The sequence below is a fragment of the Hipposideros armiger genome, unplaced genomic scaffold, assembly GCF_001890085.2.
Source record: "Hipposideros armiger isolate ML-2016 unplaced genomic scaffold, ASM189008v1 scaffold_292, whole genome shotgun sequence".
Lineage (NCBI taxonomy): Eukaryota > Metazoa > Chordata > Mammalia > Chiroptera > Hipposideridae > Hipposideros > Hipposideros armiger.
Window position 1 is genome coordinate 696,893 of NW_017731642.1, and position 25,269 is coordinate 722,161.

Consider the following 25,269-nt stretch of genomic DNA (forward strand, 5'->3'; position numbering starts at 1 on the left):
TGCAGTGGGCTTCATCAGGGATTTCCACCAACATGATGAAAAAGCTCTGAAGATACTTTGATAGGTGAAGCCTAGAAAAGTTTCTTTGCTCTAAACCAACTCATTTTCACGGTCTATACTGATTAGAATTCATTTCAGGCCAAGTTATCTTTCAAAATATAACTGTGTTTTTTGGGGGTTTTTTTTTTTTAGTGTCCAGAGGCCAGACCCAGGGAAAGAATATTCTTGTTGAGCATCCTAAATGGAATTCACAACCTCCTGTCTCCAGCAGTGGCTTACAAAATAGTGTCACTCAGATTCATTCTTCTATGCAACACGCCAGGCCCAGAGCTCATGGGAGGAGGCGGGTGAGTAAACAGCAATTACAGCACCCGGCAATGGGGTGGTAGAGGGTACTGAGGGAGCTCATAGGAGGCCACTGCAAATGAGCTATGGGGGTGGCTTGGACTAGGGCAGTGACAATGGAAAGGGAGAGAAGTAGATAGACTCGAGTTATATGTTGGAGGAAAAACTGACAAGAAAGGGTGATGGACTGCATAAAGAACATAGAGGAAAGGGTAAGTTTCTAGTTTGAGTGTGGGGATTGGTACCCACTTACTGAGATGGAAAATCAGGCATTCAGTTTTGGATATGTTCTCCAATAAGCTATAACTCCTCTGAGGGATATGTGCATTTTAAAGAAGAAAGCTCTCAAGAATCAAAAAGGGTGAAGCTACAGTGGTAGATTGGCAGGCACTTAGGTTATCATTTTTGTTTCTTTTTGTTTTGTTTTTAAGATTTTTATTGGGGAATTGGGGGATGGGAACAGCACTAGGGAATTGGGGGAAGGGGAACAGACAAGTTGCTGTCCTTTTGTTCTTCAGTCTAGTTGTGGAGGACGTTGCTTCACTGGCCCAAGTTGGCACCATCATTGCACTCTTCCCGGGCGAGGCAGATCAGTCGCTGGCTTCTGGATGGCCGCTCACTGCGGCTGCTGGCCACTCACAATGGCTGCTGGCTACACACGGTAGCCCATGGCAACCCACTGCAGCAGGGGTTGCAGTCTACGCTGTCGCCGGCGACTGACGGCAGCCCAGCTCCAGGTTGAGCTGTTGTTCAGCATCTTAGCTGTAGAGGGCAGTGTCACTGGCCCTCATATGTGGGATCCGAACTGGGGCCCTCTGGCATCCCAAGCCAGTTCTTAACCAACACGCTACTCGGCCGGCCCTCATTTTTGTTTTTGTTTTAGGGTGGTTTTTTTTTAATTGAGATATGATTGACATACAACATTATATTAGTTTTCAGGTATAAAACATAATGCTTCAGTATTTGTATATATTGTGAAATGATCACCAGAATAAGTCTAGTTAACATCCATTTCCACACATAATTACAAATTTTTTCTTGTGATAAGAACTTTTAAGATCTACTCTCTAAGCAACTTTGAAATACATAATATAGCATAATTAACTACAGTCATCATGCTGTACATTACATCCCCAGGACTTATTTATGGGTTGTTATTTTTGAATCGAGGATTACCTATTCTGCCTATGAATAAGGATAGTTGGGGCATAATGACCACATGTTATGGAGGTGAACACAGGCTCTCAGAGAAAGCGGCATGTGCCCCTTCTTTCTCTACCTCCTCTCGGCTAGAGACACACCCTCCTTAAAACATTTTTTTAAAAAGTATTCTGGTGCTAGGAAGCTGAGGTTTGGTGGAGAATTTTCCAAATTGCTCCTGACTACATCTTGACCCAAAAGGCTGCGTAAGATCTGTCCCACCCAAAATGGCTTGTGAAGAAGGAACCACCATTCTCCTCCCAAAGCAGTGCCTTCCAGATCAGTCCTTCCCAGCCCTGCTCTGTGCCCAAGGAGACTGATCCCTTGAGATGGGAGGGCGGGAGCAGAGAGGGGTCAGGCTTTACTCTCCCCTCTCCCTGCTCAGGTAGTTGTGATGTGCCACACTTACGGCTCCCCTCAGGTGGCCCGTCTTCCATGCTCCAGCTTTCAGCAGGTTCCAATACAACTTTTTCCTCCTCTTTCCCTTCAACCCTAGGGGAAATCATGGCTTCCAGCTGGTGCCATGCTCTGGGTGCTTGATTCATTTCCTTAAGCCTGCCATACCTCTGGAGGTAGTCCCTTTACTAAAGTCTCCTCCTTGAACTATCTGTGGTGAATTCTGTTTCCTATGGGGAACCTTATTGATATAGCACTGACACTCATTTTCAAAAAGAAGCTATTAAAAGAGATTTTGAGTTAATAGAATATATTCCCCCCACAGCTTCAATCACAGTATTGCTTAGAGTATGGGCTTTGGAGTCACGCAGATTTGTTCTTATGAATTGTGTGATTCTAGGTATGCTTAACCTTTTTCTCTAAGTATCAGTTTTCTCATCCAGAAAATGGAGCTGAAAACCATATTTAATTTATTTGACACATAAGATCGTTGTTGGGATTAAATGACATAATGTTTGTAAACTACTTAGCACAGCACAAAGCTGAAAACATAGAAGACTGGGGCCGGCCGAGTGGCGCATTAGTTGAGAGCTGGCTTAGGATGCCAGCTCTGAGCAGCAGGGCCCGGGTTCGGATCCCACATGCAGGCCAGTGACACTGCCCTCTACAGCTAAGATGGTGAACAACAGCTTAACCTGGAGCTGTGAGTTGCCGGCGACAGTGTAGGCTGCAGCCCCTGCTGCAGTGGGTTGCCAGGGGCTACTGTGTGTGGCCAGCAGCTAGAGTGAGCGGCCAGCAGCCGGTGTGAGCTGCCAAGAGCCACCGTAAGCGGCTGTCCAGAGGCTGGCCACCAATCTGCCTCACCTGGGAAGAGCGCAATGATAATACCAACATGGGCCAGTGAAGCAACGTCCTCCACAACTAGACTGAAGAGCAAAAGGAGAGCAACTTGTCTGTTCCCCTTCCCCCAATTCCCCAATAAAACCTTTAAAAAAAACCCCAAAAAACACATAGAAGACTGTTGGAGCCCTCCTTTTTATTATTATCTTTAAGTATATTTCAATTTTTAAACTATTTGAGAATGCATGTTTATCTCTCTATTAATTGTTCAATGTTTCTTATTTGTGAAACTAAAAGCCAAATGCATTATAGGACATTATTATTTTACTAGTATGGACGTTGAAGCAGTAATCTACCAATTTTGTCTTTCAAAAGAGTTTTTTTTGTAAGGAATTGCTCCTCTGCCACTCTATGTGATTGTGGTGCAGTGGTAGGAGGAGGCAGGCATAGAACCTTAGGCCCAGCCAATCATCATACCTCATTCTCTTAGGCACAGTGATTGGTCCAGAAATGGGCATGTGCCCCAGCCTAAGCCAATTAAAGCCTTTTTCTATGTGGAGCTTGAGGAAATGGGGTCTTGCTTTTTGGAAATATGCGAATGGGGACTGCCAGCAGTTTTGGGTTTTTATCACTACTTAAGAGAATACCTGCCTGCAGTAGGAAAGAATAAAGACAACATAGACAAGTGGGTGGAGGGTGCCTATGGCAACCTCCTTTGAGTTTCTGAGTTCAGTCAAACTGGAAGCTAGATCAATTCCTGGACTTCCCAATTATGTAATCTAATCAATCTCCTTTTATGCTTAAGCTAGAGTTGGGTTTCTGTCACTTGTAATCAAAACAAGTCTGAACTAAGAAAAAAGTTAAATAACATGCTCTTCCTATTAGAAATAGATTTCATAAACTTCAAGGAGACCACAGTAAATTCAATGGAATGAATGCATAAGGAGATTGATATTTAAGAAATATTTATTAGCAAACAGTGGACAAAAGAAAGGTGTTTACGAGAATGTTGAGGAAACCAGTTTTGCTCATTTTTGTTGTCTTCCTTCTTACATTGGAAGTTTTTGCCTTTGAAATTGTAAGAGGAAGAAAAAGAGTAAAACAAGTCAGTCAAAGGAGAAGGAATAGATTAAGGCTGTAAAAGGAGGTATGGAAACAGTGATGGAGAGAGAATGGTGAGAGATGGCATGACATTATCAGGGAACTCTAGTCTGAGAGTGAGGGGACCTGGGTCGCAGCCCTGGTTCTGCCACTACCCTCTGTCTGCTTGGGTAAACCACTCTGATCAGTTCTAATTTCTATACCTGAGAAATAAGGATTCATGGAATAAAGGATGGTAAAGGTGCCTCTTGATTCTAACAGTCTATCATTCTAGCATATCCCCCAATTCTAGAAGGAAAATAAAGGAACCAAGGGAGTAGGGTGCATCACTGTTGGAATTCACAGCCGTCAAGAAAGTGACTTCAAGTTTCCCAAGAGGTCCAGCTCAGATGGCAGTTGCCCCAAACCAGCCTCAGATCACTGCATGGGCCACTGAGACTCTGACTTTTCTCTCGAAGGGTCCAAACATGGTGGACGATTACTGGGTTAGGGATGGGGGTAGATGCAAGGCAGGACTCCTTGTTTATAACTCATTAAATAATTCATATAATTCCTTAGGCAGAGAGGGAAGAGCCCATTTAATCTTCCTCTTCCCGCCCACTGAGGAATCCTGAGCCACTCAATCCTATCCAGAGGGACATACCTGGAACCCATCCAACTAGCAAGTGAAGCCTGCGCGGCAGAGACCTGAGCAATCCGGTTTCACACAGGAAAATTTGATAGCCTGTTATTATCACAGCCAGGGAGGCAGGGGTGGAGCAATTCCATCTATCACAGCAAGAAGAAGGAGAGGTGAGAATGGAAAGAAGTGGTGAATAAACGCACAGGGAAAGGAAGAGCTACCAAAGTGCACGTCTGCTCAAAAGCTGGGGCCAAAGGGTAGTGTGTGAGAAGGCATTTTTTTTGTAGCTGTTTTAAACTTTTCCCCCATTTCTGCCAAAAACGGTCAGCAAGAACTTTCTCAGCTCTTCGAGTTCTGAGAAGTGAGACTTGGCACACAATAGGTGCTTAATAAATATTTATTGAATAAATCGATGAATGGATGGACAAACCCATTGATCACCATGTTGACTCCCTTTCACAAACCACAAAAATGGATTTTGCTCTGTAGAAGAGAAGGCATCATAAGGATTAGGGGATCCTTGCAGGCTCAGCTGAGGCCGACTATCCCCACTCCAGACCATCCAGGCAGGGTCATAACAGGCCATATCCCACAGAGGTATTTCCTTCAGTCAAGGAGCAATGATTGGGCCCTTCTTATGGGCCCAGGACCATGTAGATGTTCGTCCCTGACTTCTGAGAGCTTGTAGTCTAATTGAAGAGACAGCATGAGCCCATATAGAACAATGATATAAATTATATACGTCATAAATAATCAGCCTTAAGTAATGTAGGGAGAGGTATAATTGTAATTAGTTTAAAAAAAAAAAAAGATGAGTGGGGATGGACCAGCCTAGAAAGCTACACTGAAATCACTGAAATGGGATTTGACCTTGACACAGCGAACAGGCAAAAGTTCATTCACTTGGGGTGAAGCTGGGTTGATTTTCTGAACTCTGATCCCACTTGAGTCATCACAGTGGTCTTTTCCAGGTGCATAGCCAAGCCCCCTTCCAACTTTCCCCCACAGTCTGCATGGCAGGCAGGATTTCCATCACCATCAGAGCAGAGGGGGCTACACAAAGAGCAGTGCCATTTGAGTGCTGATGAGGCCAACAGGTTTGATTCTGAACATTGTTATTGCTGCTAGGCTGTAACCTAGACATATAAATGTGCTGCTGCAAATGTTCCATCGGGAGAATCGGCTGGGGAGCGCTAATTCTAAGTAAAACCGTCTTGATTACAGAGGAAGGAACAACGCCATATCGTTTAACTGCTGAACCTTACAATAAAACACAAAGCGGCATTAAAGTTCTCTGCCACAGTTTAAGCAGTTAATCTTATTTTAGCTGAATGGCATGTTCATTACAGCAAATAAATGGGTATGTGTGGGATTACTGAAAGATAAATTAAACCAGTTATGGGCATCATGCTGTTTTGGTTTTTTTTTAACTGATTTAACTTGGTATTTTTCAACAGTCAGATCTAATATACACTCATTTAGCAGAGATTAAGTAGATGGGACTCTTGCCCAGAAAAGGTATTATATATGACTTGATATGCTAGTTTTAAGGGCAGCAATCCATGATACTCAGCACTGGCTCTGCCTGGAATTGTCAGGGCTTAAACTGCAGTTTCCTGAATGGTAAGGGAGCATCTCTCTTTTCCCATTAATTAGTGATTTTTCACCATTTAAGCTTTCGTGGGCAGCTGAAGCACTTTAATTCAAGATCTTAAACATCATTCTGCAATGACCTGCTACAAAGACACCTTCCAACAAAATGTGTAGCTCAGGAAGGTATTTTATCTCATTTACACGTGCTTTCCTCAAACAGGTGTTACTGACTCCAAACATCATTCATTGAACTAGGGGTACGAAGGGAAAGAAGATAATAGTCCCTGAACTGGAGATGGTTACAATCCAGTCAGAGAGGAGGGATACTAACAACAAACATAGAAACCTAGGAAACATGTGAAAGGGTATATAACCAAGTGTCAAAATGCACAGGGCAATTTGTGTATAGTGCAGTCCATAAGGAAAAAGGCTAGTACTTACAGAGCAGTATGAAGTTCTAGGCATTGGGCCCTGCACTGCAGGCTCTTCATGTACTGAATCTCATTTAACTTGTGAGACCAGTATTATTGCCTCCTGTTTCACAGATGGGGAAGTGAAGGCTCAGAGAAGTAAATTGCTTGTCCAAGTAAGGGGAAAAGCAGGAGTTTAAAACCAGGTCTGATTCGAAAGCCCTTGCTTTTTTTCCTTTATGGCAAGTTGCTTCCTTAAGAAATACAAAGAGTCAAGAGCAGAAGAGGATCATAAAAGATGTCATGAAAAGAGTGGAACTGGATCTGAGTCAGAATATACCTTCAACGAAACTTAAGAACAACAAAATTCTTTACCTGTACCCACTTGACCGTCATTTTACTTCCAGGAACAGCCTAAAGAAGGAACCTTCTTTCCAGATAATGTGATGCTCTTAAAACGTTTTAACTCCAGGAAGCTCCTCTTGACTTTTATGTCCTTGTGTATTTTCATTCTCTCTATATATAATTTTTAACCTGTGCAGGGCATCATTGTTATATACAGTCAATATTTATTTAGATTCATCTATGTATGTTATTCTTTCATCAATCTTTTCTTCTCACTCCTCTGATTTTCCATTTAGGTTCATTTTGCTTCTGCCCAAAGACCTGTCTTTAGTATTAGTATTTCCTTTACTGCAGGCCTGTTTGTGATCATTCTCTGTCTTTATGTCCAGATGTCTTTATTTCCCTTTTCATTTTGAAGAAAATTTTTTGCCATGCAAAGAATTCTAGATTGTCAGTTACTTTCTTCTAGCACTTTGAAAATATTCCATTTGCTTCCTGGTGTTCATTATTTCTCTTGAGAAACCAACTATTGCTCTTCTGAAGGTAGTATCAGTTTTTTTCTAGCTGTTTTGTAAGATTTTCTCTTTGGTTTTCATTTACTGTGAATGTGACTAGGTCTTTTTGTTTGTTTTAAATTCTGCTTGGGCTTCTTAATTTGTGACCATGTTTTTCACCAGTTTTAGAAAATTCGCAGCTATTATCTTTTTGAAGATTGCTTCTGGCCCATATTCTCTCTCCTTTGCTTTAGGAACTCTAAATAAATTTCTATTAAATCTTCTTACTACATTCCCTGTGTCTCTTACCCCACATCTGTACTTCCAAACTTTTTTCTCTCCATCTTTCCTTTTGGAGATATTCTTCTAATATATTAATTCTCTTCAACTATGTCTTACTTGCTATAAAACCCTTCCATTGAGTTAATTTCACTAGTATATTTTTTGGTTTGGGGTTTGGTTCCTTTTTATGGTTTCCATACCATAATTATCAATCTTGTTCTTTGCTTTATTTCTTGGAACCTGGAGAAGTGGCACAAAACCTTCCTGTCCCCTGGTCCCAGGAGTGGATGGTGGGCAAAGGGTGCCAAGCAGTATTGTCGAAGAGAGCTTTAGCCCCTTCATAACATCCATCATTTCCCAAAAGCCTCCCCCAGGAAGTATACAATCTAGTAATACACAGTGACTTTACCATGCACATACAGCTTCAAGACAAGCGACCCCCAACTCCCCTTTTCCATGTAGCCAGCACTCCCAGGTCCCTCCTATATAGACATTTGGGTATCACAGGGTGAAGGTGTGACGGGAGAGGAGATTCAGTCTGGAGAATCTTCTTGTTCACCCACCCTCTTTATATCCTTATGCTGTTTGCCCACACCGCAGTAATTCTTTCTTCAAATCCATAGGAGAAAAGCAATGAGAGAAAGCATGTATGTAAGTGTTGAGGGGGATGTTGGATTTTGACTGGTAAATAAACACTGTGCCTTAGTAGAGAACAGCCAGGATATAAAGAGGATTTTCAAAAGTCAAGGTCAAGCCCTTTGTATCTCAGCTCCTATTACATTACTGGTAATAGCACTACAAATGAATGTAGAAGAATGAGGTACTAACAGGAGAGAGAAAAGGGAAGAAATAGCTCTGGTCCCCTCTGGAAATAGGAATGACTGCAAGGCCTCTGTCTCTAAAGGCACATGATACAATGAGCAGAAACCTTCTCCTAACTTATTCTGATTGCTCTTCTGATGCAGAAGTGAAAACAGGATAAGGTCATCATTTTCAGTCTTGCCTATCTACACTGCAGTTGTCTACAATTATTCTAGAAATTATAATTGTTGAATTGTTTTCACTTCCAATGCTATTGGGCAAGTCTTTTGGATACAATCCTGATATTTAAGACTATTGAGGAATTACTACAATACCTAGCTAAAATGGGCTTATTGTTCCTTTTAAAGGTCTGAAATATTTTGATTGCATCTGGGTACTGGGATGGATTTTTTTTTAAATACCTCTGTTTATCATAGTTTTGAAAAACAGGTTTTAAAATAATTATTGAAACCCTCCTTACTTTAAGAAGCATGAGTCCGTCGTATAATCTTTTAAAAGCCCTCAAGTTCCAAGGAGACAAAGAAAATTACTGGTCATTCAATGTGTTATATGTATAACTAATGTTTATTATACCTAATGAAATAGTTTAGAACAAGCAAACTTGGTAAAGTTGTAACTTTTATGTGCTACGCGTATAATTCAGCATAGGCCAAAGCCCTTTTTATAATCAATTTTTATGGGGCCGGCCGAGTGGTGCGTTGGTTAAGAACTGCCTTGGGATGCCAGAGGGCCCTGGTTTGGATCCCACATATGAGGGCCAGTGACACTGCCCTCCACAGCTAAGATGCTGAACAACAGCTCAACCTGGAGCTGGGCTGCCGTGGGATGCTGGCGTAGGCTGCAGCCCCTGTGGCAGTGGGTTGCAATGGGCTACCGTGTGTAGCCAGCAGCCAGCGTGAGCGGCCAGCAGCTGCAGTGAGCGGCCGTCCAGAAGCCGGATACTGATCTGCCTCACCGGGAAGAGCGCAATGATGGTGCCAACTTGGGCCAGTAAAGCAACGTCCTCCACAACTAGACTGAAGAACAAAACGACAGCAACTTGTCTGTTCCCCTTGCCCCAATTCCCCAGCGCTGCTCCCCTCCCCAAATTCCCCAATAAAATCTTTTTTAAAATAATAATAAAAATAATCAATTTTTATGAAATTTTTACAAGATAAGCAGAGTGGAGCATTGAGAAAATATTTTATTAGGCATCTCAAGTCTCAATTTCAGAGCTATCAAACAATGGCTCAGTCATAAATATGGAGCTCTATGATGTTCTGCTTCCTTAGTTAAGATAGGAAGTAAGTGATATACTTGTTAGAGGGAATCCATGCAGTAGAGAGAAGGTTGGATTAAGTGGTCTTTAGGGATCCATTCAGTTCTAGGATTCCATGACCAAATGACCTCTACGGTTTCTTCTATCTCAGAAAATAAATGTACTTGGAACATAACTGTCTCTATTTTAAATTGTTACATAGGTTACTAATATATTTTTGCTCTAATAGTTTATTGTTGGTGATGTCTATTGTTTATCTGATGTCAAGACTTTGGTCAGAAATGCAACCCAACTACAATATTGTTCTAGACATCACCAGCAATAAAGTGTTCCTAGGAAAACATTTCACTTTATAAGGAGGACACTGCAGTAAAAAGTAGAGCCCATCCATGAAACATTAGAAAATACTGGTCCCATTAGAAGTAACATTTACCAACTAAATTCTGGTGCTATTCATTGATTTAGAGTTAAACTTACAAATAGCTGATGCGATTCCTACCTCTCAAATCCAACAACAACAACAAAATTCAAAAGTACATTTTTATTTGCAGCAAAATTATAAGATAGATGGTACTTTTAAAGTAGGCATTTAAACTCAATACCTGAAAAACTATAATGTGATGTTTAATTACATCTGAAGTTTTAAAAATGTATTTAAAAATCAAATACAGCACTGCAGTTTCCTTAAGCTATGTCCTTTATTTCAAAGTTTCAAAAAAAACTAAAGATGTTCTTGTGCACACACATATGCTATGCATCGAAGAATTCAGAACTATGCAAAGAACTTTTCAATATGACGAAATAATGAAATGTTTACACACTTTAGTGTAGTGCTTAGTACTTATTTTTGAAATCTATTGCTGATGCTACTTCTAAAGAGCAATGACTCAACCAGAAAAATAGTAAAGGCTGCTTTTTCTTTTTTAAAGTGCTCATTAGCAAACAGATCCAAAAGTAATGGCTTTAAAAAATACATAATATTCAAAAGTGCTGAGAGTCACTACTTACAGTATTGAATATGCCATTTTGTACCTTTGCACATGTGTAAAGTGGTTTATCTGCATTAATTAAAGATTGCTTTCAATGACTTTCAACTATATGCTTCAAATCAAGACAGTGCTATTAGTATCAGCAGCAGGAACAGTAAGGACAGAACAACTCCAGCACATGTTTAATGGGTCACAGCAGACTAGAAAAACTGTAACCACTTGTGGATATGTTACATATCCAAGAATGAGCCCTCTGCCTATATGGTAAACATTAAAAAATAATAGCAAAACACTTCCTTGTCTCTGTATAGAGCATTTTACAGTATATGAAGGTATTTAAAGTCTCATACCACTTAACCAAACTTGTTTCTATATAGAGTAGCCTTCATAATCTCAACATTTAAAACAAAACCTATTTCCACCAAGAAAGCAAAAAGGAATTAACAAATGAAATACCTAACACTAAAAACCTGAGGGAAAAAAACTGTAAACAATTCTGAAATGAAACTTTTTAAAAAAATTGATACAAATATTCCAAAATAGGATGTTTTCTGTGAGTGAAATATTTCACTTCATATCAATCATATCACTTTTATCTGATTTAAATAATTTAGAAAAAAATAAGCATCATCTTAACCTAACTGCTTTCTATATCAGGCTCTCATTCTGATTCATGCCCCTAATATGAACTATTTAACAGTCTTATCGTGAGCTTCCCCTCAGGTCCCTGTCTATTTTCTAAACCTTACACTACTTTTACTCCTCCTTTCTCTCCTCTTCAAAAATCCTCATATATCTCAAGAGAAAATCTCCATTTAAATACAGTGTGACAATTGTATTTATACATCTGATTTAAAGTAGTAATAAATTATAAATTGCCAAATAACTTAATGTAATTCACAATGCAAATCCCTGGTATAAAAAGAATCCATCTTGCCCTGAATATAATAAAGCAGTCCAGTGATTTCAAATTTTGTATGAAACAAAGGCAAAAATAAGGTGTAAAATACTATTTATAAAAGTCAAGTAAGAAACCAGTTACCATAAATCTTTTTACAAAGATAAATGTAATGTGCTTTCCCACTTCTAAAAATTCTTAGAGAGGTTTATAATTAGTGGTTTCAAAAATGACTTTAAGGAAGCTAGAGATTGAATTACATATTATTTATAACGTATGACATGTTAAATATATATGTAACAATAATACTGCAATGGTAATTTAAATTCATCTTTGGACCTGCTACTTTTTGGCAAGTATATTTCTTTTTCAAAGTCCTTGCTATAACTGATTTTTAAATGTTTTCAAAAACTTTGCTACTTGCAATATTATGTTAACAGGGAAATACCAGAAGACTCAAATAGTAATAATATGCCTACAAAATAAAACAATGATTGTTCTTGCATCTTTTGTTATTGTAACAAATGCACTTTAAAATAGACAACATTGCTATGCCTGTAAATTAAAAATACCCAAACCCTTAAAAAGGGGGTGGAAAAGAAAAATTGAAAAGTCTTATTTAAAAATAAATCTGAAGTCCTTGCATTTCTTAAGAACTTTATCTTCTTTTGGACCAAGCTGTGTCTTCCACCATTCATCCATGGGATATGATGTTAATTCTCCCTTTTGTAGGCTTCAGTTTGAATTTTCTTGAATGTTTGCAAAGCTGGTACTGGACTTAAGACGTTTGGCTATGTAAATCAAAAGTATTAAATTTTAACTTAAATTCAATTCTCTAAAATGATTATTCACTATTTTTATGTGCACTATAGTATTTATCTATTAATCCTATGTTTGAATCAGAATAGATTACATCTTCTAAGAATTAAAACCTAAGTCTATTTTTTTCTGCCACCCTCAAAAATACCTAACTTTGCTAGAATAGAAGCTGTACATGACTTTGTTATAAGCAGTACCAAATATAACATATTGAACATAACAATCTTAAATACGTAATATAGGTGGAAGTACTCAAAAAATGCAAGTGTTATAAGGTATAGTAATAAAATTACATATTGAAAAGTCTAAGAAATCCAAATCTAAATTTCTCTTCAAAGAAGTTAGTGAAAGAACTCTATAGTGTTAAAAAAAAATTAAATGGCTTATAAAGAAAAGTGAATTGTATATTACACAATACACAAACGCATATACAAACATATATGTCTTCTCATAAAATATGTAGAATCAATTTTGATTAAGGTGCTAATGGGACTGAGTCATTAGAGTTAATAAAGAAAATCATGGCTATTTGGCTAGGTAATATGTTTTGTACTTTCAGTTAAACATGAATGTTTCTCATGTTCCAGAAAAATGAAAAACAATGGTGCCCTGGGGAAAGTGCCTTACATTGGATAAGTAGGAATCTCCCAATTTCAGTTCAGAGGTTCTGAACACTAAAGCAGAGGTTATGATCTAGAAGGTCTGCCTTGGAACACACCAGGCATCTAAGTTTTTTGTTTGTTTATTTGCCTTTGTTTCAAGCTCTGCAGACACGTCTAATACATGGTCAAGGAGAACCACTGTTTCTACCAGGGTCCCCCCTGACCATCACTCTAAGTGCAAGGTGACAACATGAGTTCCTAAACCAGGTATTGCTTCATCCTAAACTAAAAAGTATCTTAAGCCTTCAGTGGACTTGGGAGGCAAACTAAATCAAAAAAATTTTTTCAGGGCCGGCTGAGTGGCTCAGTTGGTTAAGAGCTCGCTCAAGAGTTTGAGCTCTGAGCAACAGCAGTTCGAGTCCCGGCCCGGGCTGAGCTGCCAACAGGTGGCAGGATGGCTCAGCTAAAAAAAAAAAATTTTTTTTCAATTATATTGTTTAAAATTACTACACATAATCTAGTTTCTTACTGACTAATTAGCAAATTTATTAAACTAACCAGCAACATCAATGAGTAGTTATACCCACAACTTCCTTGCTTCCTTATTCTCTGATAAATCCCTACATTCTTTAAAATTTTACCCCAGAGATCATGTACTGGTGAATTCTGACACCCGTAATACAGTTAGCCTGATCCTCCTCTGTGGGCCAAGCACACTGTACATGCCTCTACTACATCTGTTGTAATAACTGCATTATGGTCAGTGGGTTCTTTGAGGGCATGTACAGCAAGTCCTCACTTAACATCATCCACAGGTTCTGCTACTTTAAGAGAAATGATGTACAACAAAACCAATTTTACCATAAGCTAACTGATATTAACAGCAGTTGCATTCCTATGGCATCTCATCAGTAGCATTTCATCGATGTTATAATGAAATGACAATGTTATTCAAGGACTTGCTGTATTGTGTGCTGTTCCTTTTTTTAATTCCTACTTCCTACCACAGGACTTCATGAATGGGGGCATATAAAATGGTGGCATAAAGAGAAGTAAATAAAAATGTCTATGACATAACAGCACAAGAACTGTTTGCTTACACCAGCATGTCCTTAAATTCATAACTTAATTCAGAAACAATGCTTCAGTGAAACATTAACAGGTATTATGCAAAACTTCTACTGTCAAGTTTTGGGAATGTAATCTCAGAGGCTTAATTTATATTCAGTCAGCTACCTTATGAAGCTCATAAAAAATAATACACAGGACTAGTATTTTGAGGAACACACTCTAGGAAATTCTAACATTAAGTATATTTTTATTCAAAAAATATTTTTGAGCACCTACTATGGGTCAGGTACTTTCTAGATGCGGGTGATACATTGGTAAACAAGACAAACAAAATCCTTGTTCTAATGGCACTTACAGTTGACTCAGGGAAGACAAATAAGGTAGAAAATAAATGAAAACGTTAAATAGTGATTAAGTACCGTTATAAGGAAAATATTACAGAAAATTAAAAGAAGGGTGTATTCTTAAGTGGGGAGCATCATAAAAGGTCTCTGAGTAATTAACCTTTGACCTAAGACATTAGTTAGACAAGGCGCTAGTCAAGGAAAGTGGGGAGGGCAAGTACAAGAGCCTTGGAGAAGGGAAGCATGAATGAGCTGGGTATGCAAGAGGCGCAGAAAGAAGGCCAGACTGCCTACACACACCTCGTAAGCAAGGAGAGGGGTGGATGCAATAGGTTAGAAAGGTGGCTAGGGGCCAGGTCACACACAGCTTGGAGTAGACCCTGGAAATAAGTTTGGATTTAATCTAGGTGCAACAGGGACACATAAAGGAGTTCAAGTTGGAGAGGAGCACAGCAAAATTTGCATTTAAAAATTTACTCCAGCCACTATATGGAGAATAGACTATAGGGGTCAACAAATGAAAGCATGGGTACCAGTTAAGAGACTCCTGCGTTGGCGCAGATAAGAGGTGATGATGGCCTGGACTAGAGTATTACCAGTTGCAGGTAGAGGACACACAATGTAAGATATATTTTTGGAAGTAGTATTGGCAGTACTTGTGGATAAATTGAAAAGGGGTGGGGTAGGGAATGTGGGAATGGGGAAATAAAAGAAAAAATAAGAATCAAGAAATTAAAAGAGAACAAGGTTTGTGGCTTTCACAAACAGATAGGTGGTAGTGATTTTTACTGTGAAAACAAACAAAAACCCTGATCAGAAGCAGTAAATGTCTTCCCTAGAGATAACAGATTTGCAAGGCACATAAGATGCTAAAGTTTAAAAGTACACCAAGCCCTGAAATATAAAGTTTCTCAACAGTGAGATTCCTGCAATAATTTGTTATTAGTCTAAATAAGTGCTTTTAGGACTGAGTTATTATTATATTTATGGACTACTAGCAATCTTCAAAAAGCTTTACTACATTCACACATGATAAAAACTCTCCCCTCTAGCAGCTAGCTTTTTAAGGAGATAAGATATTACAAATTCCGTTCAAACTGATCTACAGGTAACCTTTATTTTTAACTTAGCTATATTAGAAACAAAGTTAGATAAACCATAAAGAAGTGCTAGAAATAAATTTACAGATGAAAGAGTTTTTATGTCACAGGTTTCTATACTAGGAATAAAATATTTGAGACAAAAAAAAAGAAAAGCCTAACTTTTTTCCCCCGAAAAACATTTTCTCTTTTAAAAATTAAAATTACTAAAAGATAAGCCCATACTTTCATTTGGATAATAAACAAGAAACCCATGAGACTTAGAAGCCACCCTTCTTAGCTAAATGGAATTTTCTAATTAGTGCTTTCTCTGCTCTGCCCTATTGGACAGGGAGAAAGTAAAGCAGTGTATATTGAGCATATGCAGTATGCTGAGCAATGCTCTTGCAACTGCAATTTCAATTTGTTCAATAAACAAATTGTCTGTGTGTAAGCTATAGTTTCTCCTTGCCTGCTGCACTTTTATATGGTTCTGCCATGGCTCCAGTGGGCCTAAGAGCTGTCTCTATCTCCCTGCTGTGGCCACTGCAGGTCTGAGAAGTCTCTGTTGCAATTCCTCTGCTGTTGCCAACGTTTTTCCAGGAAATCTAGCTTTAGTCTCTCAATTAAAGCATCTGAAAGATGCTGTATGTTGACATTTGATTATCTGCACTTGTAAACTTCTTATGAATCTCTTCCATTAGTAAGCATAATTGTAAAATTTGAAGCAGAGTGCTGTTTTAGGCTAATACAGTTTTGAGTTCCCTAAGTATATGACAGGACTAAATTTCTAAAACAGGACTAAATTTTTAAAATGCAGGTTTTTATCTAAATAAATGAGCAGTTGTAAAGAGAAACTTACGTAGGATGAGTTTGCGTTTCTTTTGCTCCGAGTGAAGAAAGCTACTAAGGTAGAAGACAATGGGTAAAAAAAGAATGAACACAGAAACAGCAATTACAGGCACGGTGTCACTGCACGGGACTGAACAGTTGAAAGTCCGACTCCAAAGTTTTCGAGTAATGTTCATCTGGAACAATAACAAATAATATTATTCTGTCTTATATTTAATTTGTCTTCAATTTCATATAATTATTTTGTTAATAACTTACTAGGGACCAAGGATTTATACCAAAAATGCATCCCTAAAAAAAATCTATTGATAGTTGAGGAAATTTTCTTCTGCTAGAGAAATAAGCTGGTTCACAATTAGTCATTGTTTAAATTTATATCCACACAGATTTCATAATCTAAATTCATAATACTGTCCAAAGAATGTCAATCTTCAGTAGATTTCAAACAAAGAAATTCTATCAATAGGAATATAGTTCGTTCATGCTTCATTCATTAAAAAAGATGTAAAAGGGTAACTATGGGAGGTGATGGATATGTGTTAATTAACTCGACTGTAGAAATCCTCTTACAATGTACACGTATATCAAATTATCATGATATACACTTTACATATATTACAATTTTATTTTTCAATTATACCTCAATTAAACTGGGGGTAAAAGGTTCACAAAAACAAAACATTTTTTTTCATATGTCACATATGTAATTTCTAAGATTACAATATTTTTAGAATGAAAATAAAAATATCAACTTTATAGGGCTTCTCTATCTATGAAATGCTTAATATCTTATCTAAATATTATCAGAGGTTCACATTCATGACAAATAATTTTTTAAATACATGATACCTAATTAGTCATAGAAACTTTATTAGACAATATTGATATCTTATTTAGCAGAATTAAATAGAAACAGATACCTTTAAGGGCAGCAGTACCTTGAGTTCCTGGTTTTTGTCTATTAAACAGGCTAAATAACATAAGGACATTATCAAATTTAAGGTTTAAAACTGTTCTTGCCTGGGTTTTGTTTGAGATACGGTTTGCAAATGGTGCACTGTATGTTGATTGTAAGTTTTGTTTTAAAATAGGTGGTCATGTTGATTTTCCTGTGTAATCCCACTATCATAGAACCAATATTTATTTTTCTTCTTTATTTTAAAAACAATAAAATAGACTATTACTTTAAATATCTATCTATCTATATATATATATATATATTTATCTATCTATATATATATATATTTATATATATCTATATATATATATTTGTCTATATATATATATAGATAATTTATTGAGAGCCTCCTAGAAGCCAGGAACTATTCTAGACATTAGGTATAAAGCAGTGAAAAAACAAAAATAATCCCCATGGTGCATCTACCTTAAGTGCTTTTTGCCATCCTGAATATTACTGATCCACTATAGCTCATGCTGAGCTGCTATGATAACTCATACTCATCATTCTCAACCAGTAAGTTTGTCAATTTTGACCTTGAGTTCTCTACTTTTAGCTAATAATTTCTCAGTTTCCTCTAATGCCTCAATACTCAGGCATCATAGTCTCAAAAAAAGGCATGGTTGCCATCTCGTGGTGCCCTGTGTAAAGGCAGGCTAGACAATGGAGAGAAAAGCTTTTTTGTTGACCATTCATTCACTCAATACATAGTACTAAGGGCCTGCTGTATGCCAGACACTGTTCTAAATACTGAACACTGAGCAAAAAAGGACATGAGGTCATTGTCCTCATGAGACTTCTATTTTAGTGACAGGAGACAGGCTACAAATAAGTAAATAAATAAAAAATTTCAGATAGTAATATACATAAAGAAATAAAGCAATGGGATAAGAAGTGAGGAATGACATCAGAAATAAAACCTAGAGACTTCTTGAATTAGTAACATGTACATAAGAAACTGAAATGTAAACATGTAATGCCCACATCTTGGAAAATGACCTACATTATCAAACTTAAAATATATATATATATATATATATATATATATATATACACATAACCAAATTATCAATTCACTTATGAAATGCTTGACTAATTTCCATTTCAGTTTGACAGATTAGGATATTCAAACACTTTAGTACTTTATAACTAGTTATTTCTGGTTAAAGACAGCATATACAGATTCCAATATACCTCTGAAAGGGATAATACTGAAGGCACGTTCAACAACACTACAAAATATGTATCATATCAGAAGCTAAATACTTACTGCATCTTCCACGTCAATGCATAAATGTGTTCCAGGTTCAGCCTTATTCTCATGCTCATTCATTTTTTTCATTTCATTGAACAGATTACTCAAAGTTTTGTATGCTTCGCGACAGTTTTTGCATACTTCTGAATAATTTCTTAATTGTAGAAGGCTGTGCATGCTCCCCTAAAATGTCAAAGGCACATATAATACATGCAATAATCATTACATCTCTTTCATGTAAGCTACCTGCCCTCCTGGAGGACAGGAAACAATACAGCATGGTCAAGTGCTGAGCTGCACTGTCGGACAGGTTACTAAATCACTGAGCCTCAATTTCATCATCTAGAAAACCTCTAACCTGTATTACAGGTCTCAAGGATTAGAGTCTTGGTATGTAAAGCACATAACAAAATATTTGGCACTTTCTAGTTGCCCCTAAATTTTGAAAATGACTACACTAGCCACTGTTAAGTGAAAACAACACTAGCTCTTGTGCTAAATTACTGATGCCAAAATACAGAAAAGTTCCTAAATCATCTTGTCATTTATATATCTCCTCTCCTCTATCCTTTCACCAAATTAAATAAAATATGTCCTTGCCTGTGCTGACTTCAACACTGAAGTCTGCCTTTTTTGAGACAGAGAGGACTTTATCAATGGGAAAGGAAAAGGCTCTAGAAAACTACATCCCCACACAATCCCCTTATCCCAAGGCTTGAAATCCAGGCCTTTCTAGACAACAAAAAGGGACTAATACCAAAGATATAATAGATATAAGATAACTTTGTTAGCGAATCTCAGTCTTTGCCATTTCCAGGACTGACACTTATCTTTTCAGGACCAAGTTTTCTGAAGATTCAGTTCATAACTTTGCTTTCTATTCATTTTATCCTTTACCTTGTAGCCTGAAGAAATGTTATTAACTGAGCATCCGAATGGAAGAGAAAGGAAAAATTAAGGAAATTAAACTGATGTAGCCCCTACAATGTTACCCTCACCATCTATTTGACAGAGAAACTAAGTCTTCCTTTAGTTCTGCCACAAGAAACAGCCCACTGCCTGTTTTTTGCAGGATAATTGTGCATTTAGCTAAATATGTTCAATCAAAACTTGAGCACAGAACCTTGATAGGGTAATTTAATTTAGCTATTTACATTAAAATTTAAAATGCATATACATTAGACATAGAAATAAAAAACATAAAAGTACTAAAAGAAATCACAGGAGAATTTTTAAAAATAATAAAGTAGGAAAAGGCCTTCTAATGTGACACAAAATCCACAAGCTATTAAAAACATTTTGATAAATCTAACAACATAAAAATTAAAATTTTCTTCATAACAAAAAAAAGCACAACAAAAAGACAAAAGCAAACTAGGAAAAAATATTTGGAACTAACATCCCAAGAAAAATGCAATTTCCCTAAAATACATTCATCAGAACACTAATCTCTTAAACCAAAGAGCTCCTGGTCAAATAGGTTCGGTAAAGGCTGTATACAAAAGCTACCACTTGGAGTTTCACAATGTACATTAGTCCACTAAAATTCTGAAGTCCTATAGTAAAGCATTTCCCAACCTTTTAGAACACTAAACCTTTTTTAAATTGTTCATTTATTTTTTTCAGTTACAGTTGACATTCAGTGTTTTTTTACATTAGTTTCAGGAGTACAGCATAGTGGTTAAATATTTATATAATTTATGCAGTGATCTCTGTCCCCCTACCCCCCATTAGTCTACTACCCACCTGGCACTATACATAGTTGTTACAACATTACTGACTATATTCTCTATGCTGTGCTTTTCATCTCCATGACTATTTTGTAACTACCAGTTTATGTTTCTTAATCTCTTCACCTTTTTCACCCAGCTCACCAATCCCCCACCCCTCTGGAAACCATCAGGCTGTTCTCTGCATCTATGATTCTGTTTCTATTTTGATTGTTCGTTTATTTTGTTCTTTAGATTCCACCTATAAGTGAGATAATATGGTATTTGTCTTGGTCTGACTTATTTCACTTAACATAATACCGTACTCTAGGTCCATCCATGTTGTCACAAATAGTAACATTTCAGTCTATTTTATGGCTAACACTAAACATTTTTTTATGGTTCATCTATTAACATCTAGCAGAACATATTTTGGAAGAATGTTCATCTAATAGCTTTTATTATTCTCAGAGAAATTCGTAATTCTGTGTTATCACATTTATTAAAGAGGAAATCATACACACCTATATCCTAAACATGTTTACATCTATTTGGAGGTATTACTGACTTTTTAAGCAAGTTTCAAAACTATGATTTTACCGGCGTTCCAAGCTCGCCCCACACTGCCACTAGGAAAGTTCCAAGACCAACATTTTAGAACCAGAGGTGAAGAAAACAAAAACCAATAAGGTAGGTTTTTGAAAGGCTACCTTTTATAATTCANCTAGAGCCACTGTGAGCGGCCGTCCAGTGGCCAGCGACAGATCTGCCTCACCTGGGAAGAGCGCAATAATAATACCAACATGGGCCAGTGAAGCCATCCTCTACAACTAGACTGAAGAACAAAAGGACAGCAACTTGTCTGTTCCCCTTCCTCGATTCCCCAATGCTGTTTCCCTCCCCCAGATCCCCAATAAAATCTTTAAAAAATTAAAAATTAAAAATTAAAAATTATTTATAATTAACATTTTTTTTCTGTATCAGTAGATTTTTCTGAAGGGCTTAAGAATACTTAAAAACAGCTTTCCTACAGCCTGGGTGTCCATCAATGGATGAATGGATAAAGAAGAGGTGATACATATATACAACAGAATATTACTCAGCCATAAAAAAAGCATGAAATCTTGCCATATGCAACAACATGAATGGACCTAAAGGGTACTATGCTGAGTGGAGTAAGTCAGTCAGATAAAGACAAATATATAATTTTACTTATATGTGGAATCTAAATAACAAAATAAACAAACAAACAACAGAACAGGCTCATAGATACAGAGAACATTTTGATGGTTGCCACATGGGAGGAGGTGCTGAGGGGATGGGTGAAAGGGGGAAGGGATTAAAAAGTACAAACTGGTAGTTACAAAATAGTCACAGGGATGTAAATAAAGTACAGCATAAGGAACACAGTCAATAATATTGTAATAACTACGTATGATATCAGATGGGCACTGGATTTATCAGGATGACCACTTCATAAGTTGTATAAATGTCTAATCACTATGTTGTACACCTGAAACTAATATAATATTGTATGTTAACTGTAATTGAAAAATAAAAAAATATTAAAAACAAATAACAGCTCTAGGTTAAGCAAACTCTGTTCAATCATATTTATACATTTTATTATATTATACATTTATATGGAAATTTTTACTCCAAAAAAGTAAAAGTTTTGCTTTTTAAAAAAGTGAACTGTCAGCCAATCCTCTATTTAAATTAACAGAAAATTTGAATTTAAATACAGACAAAATTAAAAGTCAATATTCATACCATGGTACACTGCAAAGGAAAAGGAACTTATTAGCAGGTGGTCTTTTCCCCATTTACAGTTTTTCTTTACATGAACTAAATAAAAAGACAAGTCCCTAGAAAAGTTAAACTCGTGGTCTTTTCCCCATTTATGGTTTTTCTTTATATGAACTAAATAAAAAGACAAGTCCCTAGAAAAGTTAAACTCCTTAATGCTGTACAGGTAGAGAGACTTTTAATCCATCGTGTCCTTCCTATTTCCACAACACTACTTCATGTTTTCTTTGCTTCTTGACTAAACTACTATAATAACTTCCNAAAAAAAAGTAATTTATAAAGGAAGCTTCTCTGAACAACAAAAGAACTTAATCTCTATTTTACTGACAGCCATTCCTTTTCACTTAAATTAATTTGAAAATGAAGCTAAAAGCTAGTTATATAGACTGGTCATCTTGTTATATACTGTATTAATGCAGTACCATCAAAATTTTTTCAATGATCATTAAACAGTGGTATTATAAAGCACAAAAGAGTTCACTTATATAATGAGGCTAAAAATATCTTCATTATTAAAGAGCCCTGACTTTCTGATTTAAAACAAAAGAACTCCAGTAAAATTCCTTTTATCCTTTTGCAGGAATTGGGAGCATGAGGTTATAAGCAGTGCAAAGCTCTATATTTTAGAAATTAGAAAGTTAAGGAATATTAGTAATACTAAAGCTTCCTCTAAGCACTAAATGAAGTGGTCATTATGAATTTTCCTCATCTCAGACAACCAACGCAGCCTCAAAATAATCCTTATGCCAAAAAGGTGTATTTTGGGGTAGTATATTTTGGGTCTCCTACAATATAAAATGACAACATCCTAAGCAAACTTCTGATCAGGTACAATCTGTTTAAAATTATAGTGTGATATGACTTTCTTCTTCCATTTCATTAAAAGAGTAAATATCCCTTGTATTCTTTTACAGATTTTTATAGGCCAATGATTTAATAAACAATGACTGGATAAGTAAGAAATGGATTTTCTTTTAAGTGCAAAGGTAAGGAGACACCTTTTAGCATCATTCATTAATAAACTCAAAGAGTGAGGACCCCATGAAGTTAGTGGTTTAAGAGATCTGGTTGCTAGAGGCATGATAGCATCAGAACCTGATGCCTGATCATTGCTGAAGGTTAATGTTAGAAAATGTGCAACTCTATTAAAAATTCATTTTCACATTATCTAGTTTTAATTTTATGTAGTACTAATTGGTTTTTAGGGAGAGAAAAAAGCATTTCACATTTATTTTTAGTAAAAGATTAGGTTTCCCATAATATCAAGCATGTATGTAACATAAATGTTAAACTTTTGTAGGGCTAACTAATGTGTATTTATATTTCTTAAAACAGAGACCGTGCCATGAATTTGTTAAACAGAACTTTAAAAAAACAAAATTAGACATTAACTCATGAATACTGTCTATTCAGAGGAACAATCCTATGGCTTTTTAATTTAGTTCCAGACTCCTGATCTGCAATGCATTTACATTCTCTGAGCCCTCATTCTACCTCACAGGGCTTACTGTGAAACTCAAATGAGACCAGGGCTATGAAATTGAGAAATATTATTTAATTTGACTTGTTACTCACTTTCTTCAGCTCCTCATTTTTTCCTTCCTACAAATTTCTTTTCTCACTACTTTGTGAGAGAAGACTATGTTGCTCAAGTGAGGGCTTAATAAATTTATTAAATTTTGGTAAAAATTTTAAACTATTTGAACAANATTTCTCTCTCAAACCATTATCTTCTGTTTCACTCTATACTAATTCTTTATTCAAACAAGTATAAAGTGTTCCACATAAGAGAACTTTCCATATACATAAAGCTTACCTCTTCTAGTTTCCAAAGATTTTTTTTTACATCATAAACATTTTCATGAACATCTTAAAATACTCTCCTTTTTTTATATAAAAAACAATATACCAAATAAAATTTAAATTGATTTTTTATGGTGCAAAGTCTTAATCATAAACATCAGTTATCAAATGCTGCCTTAATAGGGGAATTCACTGCTGTTTTGGCATAAGACTGTTTATCCTGCATTAATTTTACCTAAATTCATATGTTTTTTTATCCTTTTCTGTGTCAAATTTGGTAGTTCTGTGTCCCTTCCATCTTCGCTAGTGGGTCACTTATTGCATCTAACTAACTTTTTGTCATTTGCTCCTTCTAATCTATTGTAAATTGGGAGACCAAAGAAACAAGCTGGTGAGAATTTTGCCTAAAATACTGATAAAGAGGTTTCAAGTAAAATCTAGAAATAAATATAATTGGTTTACGTGTTTTTCAAAATCTTACATAAATGATATTCCTCTGCAACTTGCTACTCCTGCTTAGCATTAGCTTGAGTTCATTCTTTTTGTTTTCTATGTATGAATATAGCACAATTTATTTATCTGGTCTCCCTTCTCTGATGAGCCTATTCTTCATTGTCACTTTGCTTTTACCTCTCCCTGTGTTCTCAGCTTACTCTCTCAGATCTAGGTTCAAGTTCCTGGCTTCACATCCTGAACTGGTCAACCATTTTCATTTAACTCTCCTAGAATCCTATCCCTCTTTACATTCCACCTACTCATGAACATTTCCAACCCTGGACAGACTCTATTTATTTTCTCTACTCCCAATTCTTATTGTAGAACATTATTTTAGAAAATTTTAAAGTTATAATTTAGGGACTCAATTCACATTCTAATCTTAGGGCCACAGAACAATCCTTATAGATGCCTTACCAATTACTTCACAAGGGATATTCCAAATATCTTCTACTCTGTAGTACTTAACCCCACTCTTGACCCCCTTCATTTCAACTGACAGCTATATATTATACTAACTCAGGGCCATCTAATATGATCTCTCTCAACTGGGAGTGGAGAGACAATTGGAGGCTATTGCAATATCCAGGAGAAAGGTAGCAATGCAAATAAAAAGAATTCAATGGGTAAGAGACACTGAATAGGCAGTGAAACGTATCAGAACATGCCACTTCAAAATATGACTCTTTGGCATGTGGATTATCTTGAGCTAAAGGCCATTGAGAACCAGCAGATATAAGAAAAGCTCTAGGGCCGGCCGAGTGGCATGATGGTTAAGAGCTGTCTTGGGACACCAGAGGGCCCCGGTTCAGATCCCACATATGAGGGCCAGTGACACTGCCCTCCACAGCTAAGATGCTGAACAACAACTCAACCTG

The 25,269-nt window shown here is 36.7% G+C and overlaps 1 protein-coding gene across 1 annotated transcript in view; it reads right to left on the minus strand.

Moving 5' to 3' along the window:
- Nucleotides 1–10,234: 10,234 nt before the first annotated feature.
- The window catches only part of OSTM1 (osteoclastogenesis associated transmembrane protein 1), a 37,424-nt gene continuing 22,389 nt past the window's right edge, over nt 10,235–25,269 (minus strand). The window contains exons 3-6 of the mRNA XM_019658968.1: nt 19,473–19,498; nt 18,591–18,758; nt 16,373–16,538; nt 10,235–12,386 (exon numbers count right to left, since the gene is read on the minus strand). Of these exons, the coding sequence (XP_019514513.1) occupies nt 12,331–12,386; nt 16,373–16,538; nt 18,591–18,758; nt 19,473–19,498 (416 nt within the window). The 3' untranslated portion in view covers nt 10,235–12,330. The remainder of the gene's footprint in view (nt 12,387–16,372; nt 16,539–18,590; nt 18,759–19,472; nt 19,499–25,269) is intronic.